General features: G+C 34.9%; 1 protein-coding gene across 1 annotated transcript; it reads right to left on the bottom strand.

The window, feature by feature from the left end:
- Positions 1 to 2370: 2370 nt before the first annotated feature.
- Positions 2371 to 3670, bottom strand: LOC113323190 (probable WRKY transcription factor 53). Its single transcript, XM_026571466.1, has 2 exons — positions 3215 to 3670; positions 2371 to 3132 (listed from the first exon to the last, which is right to left on the bottom strand). The coding sequence occupies exons 1-2, from the start codon at positions 3550 to 3552 to the stop codon at positions 2385 to 2387; spliced, it is 1086 nt and encodes a 361-aa protein (XP_026427251.1). The 5' UTR covers positions 3553 to 3670; the 3' UTR covers positions 2371 to 2384.
- Positions 3671 to 10452: the final 6782 nt, after the last annotated feature.

Here is a 10452-nt window from a genome sequence, read left to right as displayed (position 1 = left end):
GAGAAGATATATTGAGAGAAAAGAATGTACAAGGGGTTCTACCAGAGGTAGATTGAAGAAAACAAAAGAACAATAAGCAAATTACAAGAAGATAGAACCCCAGGTACGCAAAATTTGAAATTGAGAAGATCCTAGGTGACCTGCTGCTGCTGCCCAAGCTAGAACTGAGGATTTTACAGACAAAATTAAATCGTCGTCCGTTTTGTAGAGATATTGTTCCTCAAATCGTCTACAGTTTCTTTCATTCCAAACGGTATGAACAATCGCAGCTGGTATCAAACCCCATATATAATTCTTTGACTGAGAAAAGTAGCCATAATGCCAACTGTCTGCCAAGGTTCTCATGGAACCAGGTAAAACCCATACCCAACCTGTAATAGGCAGAATACTCGACCAAATCTTGTAAGCAATCTTACAATGTAAGAAAAGATGTTCCTATGTTTCAACACCAATGCCACACAGAACACAAGAATTATGAAGATCCATACCTTTATGTTGCAAGATGTCAATTGTCTTCAGTCGTCCGTGAATCAAGCACCACATTAAGATATTAATCTTAGGTGGAATTGTTGGTTTCCAGACGAACAAGTGAGGAAAATGATCAACTCCAACTTCTGCCGTAGATAACAACGAACCACCCCCATGTGAACTTATCCCATTGACATTTGACATATTACATTAACCCCTTGTAAACAAGGATCAGGAGACATAAAATCTTTTGTTATGATTTGATTTAGATTTAATTAATCATGTATTATCTGGATTGCATGACTATGACACTCACTGGTCACCTCACGACCATTAAAATCGAGGAGTTTAATACTATGACAGTGATCAAATAAATGCACTAATAAGAAATAACCAATCATTTTCGAACTATAAATTTGATATTTTACTTTGTGAAAAGTACGTAAGAACCCAAGTGAAAAGTTGAAAAGATTGGCAAGTGAAATAGTCAATAGAAGAGGACGCTTAAGCTGGCAAAGTTGAATCGAATTAACGAGTGGTTAGCTGATAAATGTAGTTGATGGAACCTTGGAAGAAGAAGACGACAAAGTTGCCCAGTGTTTCACAGTATTTTATTGGTTAAAATTGATAATATAATCCGTAAGATGTGATCTTACACATCATCATAGCATTTCTTATTCTAATTTTTTATACACAAAATTGGTTAAAAAGACCAAAATCAACAATTCCTGGATGAAATGGACAGTTAGATTTTGATACTATTTAACTGGATAAAAATGTAAAAAATAGGCAGGATGTAATCAGTTTCATCGTACCCATTTTCAAATATTTTTTCTTATTTTTAATTTACACAGGATGTATCCAGTTTCATCCTTACTATTTTTCATCCTTACTAATTTTTTTTTGGCCATTTCACCCAATCTATTTTTTACTCGTCCATTTGAACCGTGATTTAAAAATATTTGAACAAATAATCCATTTTCCGTTTTTTATACATTTTTTTTTGATTTTCATTATTTTTTACTAATCCTGTTGTCCTTTTTCTTTTCTTTGTTTTTTAGATCAACTGATTTATTACGTCCTAATTAACTGAAATAATGACGTCTAGCGTCAGTGTTAATGTCACTTTTTCCCTCTATCAGACGATCATATTTGATTCATTTTATATATTTACTAAAACTTAAATGACCGATTGATTTTAGGAATTTACTCCATATTGATATGTTTTTTTTTTCAATTTTTAATTTTTTTTTCTCGATAAAAGAATATCTTATCATGAAATGAATAAAAGAATATCTTTCAATCTGTGATGAGGTTTTTTTTTTTGAACCACCCTAGCGTATAGAGTTTTTTTGAGGATTTTTATTTGCTTTCAGGATTTATTTATTATTTTTTGTTTTTTTTATTTCTTCCCTCCTTTGGGTGGATATATCCCTTTTGTATTCCGCTTTTGATCTAGTATAATCTTGGTTATCGATCAAAAAAAATATTGAATTTTTTCGAAATTGATTAAGAAATTAAGATAGTTATCTAGAGGTTTAATCATGAACTGCATACTCTGGCAGAAAAAACAAAACAGAATAAAAAGGTCAAAAAGTTTCTCTGTCACACCAAATTGCTGTCAAAATGTTGTTACCTAGCTGTTCATACGATAACATTATGAAAGAAAAAATTCAATAAATATAACTGTCATATCATAATATTGTTGTTCGTATGGTATCAGTTTTACATTATGTGTAGCTAGGAATTCTAATTTAAAAGGTTTCAAGTTGTATCAATTAGTATCTAAATTAGAAAATTAAACCAATGTAAGAAATTCTTTACATTATTTTTTACTTTTTTTTTGTGTGTGGAAAATTGTACTTCAACAATCATACAAGTAGCTAATTGAACAAAATTAACGAGGAACAAAGGTACTACATATCAAACCGAAAATTAGAATCAAGAAAATCAAAATCCATGTAAAGATCCGGAGAATCAAATGCTGAAGTGAATTCAGAAAGATCGAAATCCGAAGTTTGTAAATCCTGTCCATCTTCTAAGTTGTTCACTAGTCCATAATTAGAACAAACGGAATTGGATCCTGAAGTTGACGGAGACGAAAAAGGACTAGCCACGAAGTGATTATCAGGTGTCATTGAATAAAAAATGTTGTTGTTATTTTCTTTTTGTTCATCACATGGAATTGGTATTGAAGCCGCAGGAAATGAGAATGAAGGCGATCTAGGCACCGGAACCGAAGGAAATGAAAATGAAGGTGATCTTTGTACTACTTTTGTCGTGCCGGAATCCGGCGTTTCACCATGACAACCTGTTTGAAAATTGATAATTGTTTCTTGTGATGATTTTGTTGGCTTTTGATGTTCTAGACCAGCTTTGTTTTGTGATTGCCCTGGTAGTAAATGTGGTGCTTGAACACAAGTATGTCTAACACAATAGGTAACATTAAAGATCGATGAATCTTCGTCGGAACGTTGAACTTGTTTCATTGCTAAACACCCTTGAGCAGCTCTATGTGTACATCTATAATAGCCTCTGGGATATGCGGCTCCGAGAATGTCTTTCTGTCCATATTTCCTCCAACTATACCCGTCATCTAGAGGTCCTTCAAGTCCTGTCTGTTCGCAAACACGTACTTGTTCTGTCCATCTCGCCACTGTTTTCCTACAGAAGCAGAATCAAATTACAAAGAAAATTAGTTTCAATCGAAAACCTTTTGAATATAAAGAAACTAACATATGTATACCTCTTCTTGGAGGGAGGTTCCATTAGATCGGATTCGGAATCGCTCCGAGGACTTCTGTTAACAGAACGAGGTGAATCGGTAGGAGTGCTATCTGTCTCCGATGCCGTAATTTGAGATTGATTGTTGCCGGCTTCTGACTTGCTTCCATTTAACAAGGAGAGAGACTTCTCAAAGTATGATAATATTAGAGGTATTAACAACTTGCTTCCATCAGTGGAAGTAGCAGTATGAAGATCAGTTTCCAACAGTTTCAGCAGCTCCTTCGCTTGAGCTAGTTCATTGAGTATGAATAGTTTCGGATCCAAATAACCCATGCCGGTAGTATTGTTTTCCTCCATCTAGTGCAAATGGAAAATCTGAGAAGTGCAGTAATCTGAGAATTGAATTTGGGAAAAAATAATTTGTTTTTGTTTTTGTTGTAAGAAATTTGTGAGAAGATCTAGTGATAGATTTGAGTGATGATTTGACATGAATTTATAGGGGACCCGGATAGACGAGGTGGGGTGAATTGAATGGGACAATAAGAGTTGGGTAGAAAACTGAAGAAAAAAGGACTGGTCTTGGTGTCCATTTATCCGGATATTACCCCTATATTTTGCCCACAGTTTGTCCTTTAGTATTGGATTGGTGTGTCCTTAAATGTCATGTCAGTTAAATAAATGTTCAACCGCGTTAATTGTAGCCCGTTTAAATCCGAAAATATGATGTCATGGACGTTTTGGGGTTATACGTCATGGGCTAGATTGATGGCGTAAATGCTGATATGTCACCAATGTGAAATGGGAACCAAGCTACCCTACCCAATTTGACATTTTGGTTTTCGTTCCTATCAACATGGATGCACTAGTTTTTATCATAAGTATTTTATTATCAACTTGATTAAATTTGTTAATCAAATTCAAATCATTAAATTATTTTAGTTCTGGACAACCTGATTCTGTCATCTAGTGGATTTGGAATCTCACTTTCTCAACACTCAACTCAAGTGGTTGATCAGAAAACGAATCTCAAACCTCAAATGGGAATGTGCATTTAGCTGCAATTTGTAGCATTATGCACACTGCATGTTATTGGTAAGATTTTTCTTTTTTTTTTTTTTTTTTGTAACAAAAGAACCTTTTATTAATGGAAATTCAAGGTTATATAGGGTTTAAATGAAAAATTAAAGAATACAAATTAATAAGAACATGCCATACAAGTACAACACCGAAAAATCCGACAAGAAAAAGAGAAGGATTAACGGAACATGACGAATACAAGCATGAATCACAACCGATTGAATCGGTGGAATAATGGTTTTTATCGGAATTAAATTCCAACCATTTTGTTTGTTTTTCTATTCATAAAGAAATGCTCCTAAAGTTAGAGTGATTTGCTCAATTCTCTTTAGACTTGTGACAAAGATTTCGTCGTCAAGAATATTATTGTTGAAGATTCCGTCGCCGGATAATTCAAGGATGAAGATTCCGGTGAAGATTCCGTCGCCGGAGACAATAATGATGAAAATCTCGTCGTTGGAATGCATCTCAAGTGATTTTAAAACCCATAGTACCCTAGAACGACCATTAAATCCGAGATAAACCTCTCTATTAGAGGAGATAAATTACCATAAAGGTGCACAAAACTTATCAAATGGTAAGAGAAAAACATAAATAAACCTATCTATAACAAAAATATAATGAGAAATAATAAAAAGAGGTGAATATCCGCTCAGATACGGCCCAAAACAGACCAGATCCGAGCAGGTAGAATTTCCGGCGAGAGTTTTCTTTTTTCTTTTGTAGAGGGAGGTGGGAGAGGAGGGAGGAAAGTCTATGGAACAACAGATTTTTCCAAAAAGTACCGAGTTTTGGTAAGAAAATTCAAAGGACACTGTCACTAATACCGAAAGAGCATAAATAGAAATGCAATAAGCAAAGTGAAATTTTCCTTTTAAGGATAAGGTACTATAGACAATGATTTTTTTTTTCTTTTTTCTGAAAGTTAGGTTTACCGCATGTACAAAAAAAGATGATTGAAAAAGTTATACTAAGAAAAAACCCATGCATGGGCAATGAGAAAAGTGCAGTTACAGAAAGTTACGGACACAAAATTGAACTTTCAGACTGAGAAAATATAAGCACACACAAACTTACAGACGCATGAAGATGTCTCAACTGCTCCATACTAGACTTGAGTTAACAAAATTGAAAGTGCCGTTATTGCAAGACCACAAGGCCACAATAAGCTTCACCAAATCAATTATTTCAGACGACCCCTTGTATGCGTTGCCAAAGACGTGATTAAGTCGCTCCTTCCATAATAACCTAACACATAGCGTAGTGTATAATGTGCCATACTCTTTTACCTCTCCCTTGAAGCACATTACAAAACCATGCATTTAAAGAGCTCAATCAAAGTTCTTGGCATAAGCCTGGATATTTTAAATGCTTTGATGAAGTAATTCCAGATTTCGAAAGCAAAAGTTTAATGAATGAGCATATGCTCGACTTTCTTTACTTCAGTATTGCAAAACAAGCACACTCTAGTTGGCAGCGCATCTTGAAAACCTACCCACAACATAAAAATAATTTTGTTGGGTATGTTAGTCTCACAAATATGTCTTTGAAACAGACACTGCTCAAAATCACCAACCGAAGCATCATAGCACCTCTTAGTGCTGAAATCATTCGGGATAACCAGTTCGTCCAACCCCTCTATAAGTGCAGGCACATTACCTAAATCTCTTTTAACAAGATCCCATTATAGTATTCGTTAGCATTAAGATATTTCTTGAAATTACATCTCCAACTGTTTTTAACTATCATTTCTGCAGGTGAAATGTTTTTATCTTTGACAGCCTTCTAAATTACCAGAAAAATATCTCTTAAACAATCCTTGTCCAACCACTTATAACACCAAAATATGATATCACTACCATTTTTTAGTGCAAAAGTTAAGAAGTCTTGAATTACCGGCACTACGTTCACTATATTCTTCCACAAGCTTCGACACTGAGGTTAATTGTCTGCTGATGGCACTAATAGTTCGTTCCTGACCTTGAACTATTCTCATCGATAAAACTTTTTTGTTTCTGGAATACCTCCAAACCCATTGGCGAGTAGTGCTAGATTGGTTTTTCTCAAACTTCTAATGCCTAACCCACCATTATCTTTAAGAAGGATTATTTTGGCCCAAGCAACCCATGCAAGTTTCTGTTAGAGCATTGCTCAGTCGAACTTACAAGTGTTGCTATGTTGTCAAATATAGTTGTCAAAACTATATCTATATTTCTAGTCTACAATTAGTTAAGTCTCGGTCTATGATAGTGGAGTTGAGAAACGATCCAGTCGTCATTTGCATTCTACCGTTTGAAGGCGAACATCAACCGAACCTTTTGGAGAACTTCATAGACAAAAGGTAAGTGAAGACTGAACCACCTATTTCTCAAGTTATATTCACCATTCTATCCTTGAGACACATGTTCGGTTACGGTTTACCTAACCATAGTGTATATCTTGTATATGTGATTAAGATTCAAAGCTTTCGTCTAACGGTGGATATTGTTTACTTGTCTCCAAAGCTATCTTAGATTAAACCTAAAGCAACCTAGGATTGGAATTCTATATAAGGGGAACTCTTGGCAACTGGGATCTTTGAATCCCGAGACTACTTTTTGTTGTGTCGTAATTGTATCTAGATTCGTCCTCTCCAAAAACCATTCTAGGGTTTAGCGACTACAAAGACTTCACCGGGATTCGTGAAGCCAGGTCTACCTATCTTTTATCTTGATAACTTGAGTATCCTGATCTTGATTGTTTGTTGAGCCTTGCTCCAGAATGAAGATGGATAGTAATCAACAAAATCTCTTCGTCAGATACTTTGTTGATTCCGCAAGTTTTATACTTGTGAGTGAATAATAATCTAAGATGCACTTCGGGTTGCATAAGCCCAGATTTTAAGGATAGCCAGACTTTTGTTTAAGTTGCTATCAATTTCTATCACCTAGATCTATCGTTTGATCTGATCATCGGTTAAGATCGTAAATCAGGAAATCAAATATATGCTTAATCTGTGGGAGGCAGATTTGGTTTAAAGTCTTCAATTGAGTTGAAGCAACTCTTAGTTATGGGTGACATCAGCTGAGGGAATCAATTGCGCAGAGTCTTGCGAGATTCAAGAGGCGTAAGGAGCGTGACTGTACCTTAATTGGTAGATTTCCTTTTAGGGCTCAACTACATTCCATACCAAAGTTAATTGGTAGTAGGCTAGTGTCTGTAGCGGCTTAATACAGTTTGGTGTTCAATTTGGACTAGGTTCCGGGATTTTTTTATGCATTTTCGGTTTCCTCGTTAACAAAACTTCTAGTGTCTGTGTTATTTTCTTTTTCAGCATTATATTATTTATCTTTATAATTGAAATATCACAGGTTGTGTGTTGATCAATCACGGTAGCTAGGTCCAACCTTGTTATTTGGAAAAGACTTGATTGATCCTTGGACATTGTTCTTTGGGACCCTCAAATAACTCTCTTTGTAGTTAGGTTCACGGATTCAAATCTGTAAACATTTGAACAACAAAAGAGAGAGAGAGAGAGAGAGAGGGAGATAACTCTAGGCACTTTCCTTGATTGAGTTTTTACTCTCGGAGTTGTGTTGAGTTTGTCCATACAGATTGTCTAAGAAAAAGTTGGTGATGTATCTTGGTACCCAGAGCGTTTTCAGTTTCCTTCTCCCATCAACAACACCCCATAGAAGATTTCTCATAATCCTCATCATTCTCTTTTTCACACTTACAAGGAGATGAAACAAAGTGAGGTAGTAAACATGTAATCTAGACAATGAAGATTAAAGTATCATCTGCAGATGAGAGATCATTGTACTATAATCGGCCACCTAAAAGCCAGAGAGTTGACCTCATGCGACAACATCGTTTATTAGTTTTGATAGAATTTCCACCAGAGATAAAGATAGGGAGATAAAAAATCTCCTTGTCTCAAACCTTTGCTGGGCTTAAATTTCCCAGTTGAACCTCCATTGACAATAACTGACAAGTGAGTGCTAGAGATACACCAAGTTATTTATGAAATCCATTTGTTCCCAAATTCATGTTTTCTTAAGATTGTTAATAGAGATTGTCAGTTTACATTTTCAAAAGCTTTTCCCATATCGATCTTACATAAAATTCCTGGTTTCTTACTCTTTATCCTGCTATCCACACACTCATTTGCTATTAACACCATCAAGAATTTGCTTTCCTTGTATAAAAGCACCTTGAATATCAGAGATAAGTATTAGCATAGCTTTCTTGAGTTTTTCTGCAAGAACTTTTGAACGAATCTTTAAAACACACCCAATAAGACTTAGAGGTCTAATCTTTTGGAGTGCACAAAGCTTCCTTTTTACGTATCAAGCATAACCGCATCTACAAAAAGAACGAAAAATAAAAAACTATTATCAAGAAACACGGAAGCTTTTTATAGATGTTGTTAACCTTGATACCTAAAATCAGCTTTTTTATAAAATAGGAAGCTGATATCTAAAATCAGCTTTGAAAACACAAAGTCAAAACTCAAAGTTAAAAGAGTAGCTGATACTATTGAAATAGAGTGGTTAAGTTTTTGGTTGATGATACTAATTGCTGAGTTTAATTTTTCCATTGCCAAAAAAAATTTACTGAGAGATTACTGAAAATGAATTACTAACTTTAAGAAGTTGTACCATGAAATTGGGTAAAAGTATTAATCACCAAAGCAAGATTAGCACGACTAAGCAATAATAATTTCATATTAAGAATGATAAGTTGATGGATGGAGTTGAAATTGGGCAAAGGGTTGAAGAAGACAAACTTGACCACCCCTGATTTGTTTACATTTTCTTAAAATTAGTTTAAGGGAAAATCAATGTATAAAATATTGAAAAAAATGATTAAAAACAGGATTACCAAAAGTAAACAGCTTTGATGGACACTTTCCCACTTGATCTAAGCAAACAATACCTCCACACGTAAAGAAAGGGCAAGGGAAGTGGAATACTGGATCATATTTCCTCAATTATTCATTTTGTGTTTTGTTTTCCTACTAAAAATATCTACTTAATTAAATTGATCCAAGTTTTGCTCAATATGTCGCCATATTAATCTTTAAACCTCATGATGTTATATTTGTCGATTTGCAGTAATTCAACTTAGGGGACGGTATTAGGATATGTTTTTCTCTCTTTTTATGAAAATCTATAGCAAAAGCAACATTAATTTACGCGGGCAAACGGTTTAACATAAAATTTCCAATTCGCACACATGGTACTAGTTTTCGTCGCCTAGGTGACACGAATCATAGAGAGTGTACATGTGTTTGGATTCACGTTCCTACGTGCTCAAATGAAGAGGATCAAAAATTATACACCGTGTATGCGTCATGCATAAAAGTAACTAGACTTAGACATTCGGTTTGATACTAATTAAACTAGATTATCTATGTACCTCACCGTATGACGATGTGCATCTCCAGAGGAAATACAGTACAAACATGGTGGAATATAATAACACCTTCTGATCTGGTCTTTTTAGATGATGTGACGCAGCTTAAAAAAATATCTTATATCCCCGTTATCGGTCAGTCCGATTAAACCGGAAATGCGATGTCATGGACTGTTTTGGGTTGTACGTCAAGGTCGATCGCGTAGATGCTGTTATGTCTACCATGTGAAGTGTGAAAGCATTTGAAATTATTTTGATACCTATCAACATGGACGCGTTAATGCTTATCTTAATTAGTACAATATACTATCAACATGATAAAATTTGTTAATCGAATTAAAAAAACATTGTTTCTTTTTAGTTATTTTGGAACAACCCGATTATGTCTTCAAGTCTAGTGGATTTAAATCTCAACTCTCAAGTCTCATCAAGTGGCATTTGAATGATGTTTTAGTATTCTTGCTTGGAATTCCAAATATCTCTAGCTATTTGCTCGGTTTTTGCATTTAGCTGCATTTTTGTTGCACTATGCATTCTGCAAAAACGAGATATAGCCAGATAGATAGGTAGAAAATCAGCAGTTTGTTAACTATTCTAGTCCTTAAGATACCCAGCAAGATGGCAACTGCCAACCCTTGGCATGGGCTAAACTGGCTCTGCCCCTATCAAGGCGCTTACACCACCTTTACGTTGATTTTTTTATTTGGAATTGTGGATTTAGTTTAGTGGTAAAAATTTCACATCGCGGTCGTGGTCCGTGGAGACAGAAATTTAAACTAGATT

This window comes from Papaver somniferum, chromosome 11, assembly GCF_003573695.1.
Source record: "Papaver somniferum cultivar HN1 chromosome 11, ASM357369v1, whole genome shotgun sequence".
In the NCBI taxonomy this organism is placed as follows: domain Eukaryota; kingdom Viridiplantae; phylum Streptophyta; class Magnoliopsida; order Ranunculales; family Papaveraceae; genus Papaver; species Papaver somniferum.
The sequence above is the reverse complement of the archived record's forward strand: the minus strand, read 5'-3'. Positions and strand labels throughout refer to the sequence as shown.

Bases quoted from the DNA above. Each gene is read 5' to 3' on its own strand.
- LOC113323190 (XM_026571466.1), bottom strand. From the start codon at position 3,552: ATGGAGGAAAACAATACTACCGGCATGGGTTATTTGGATCCGAAACTA. The intron at 3,133-3,214 runs GTATACATATGT...CTGCTTCTGTAG, and splicing joins GAACCTCCCTCCAAGAAGAG to GAAAACAGTGGCGAGATGGA.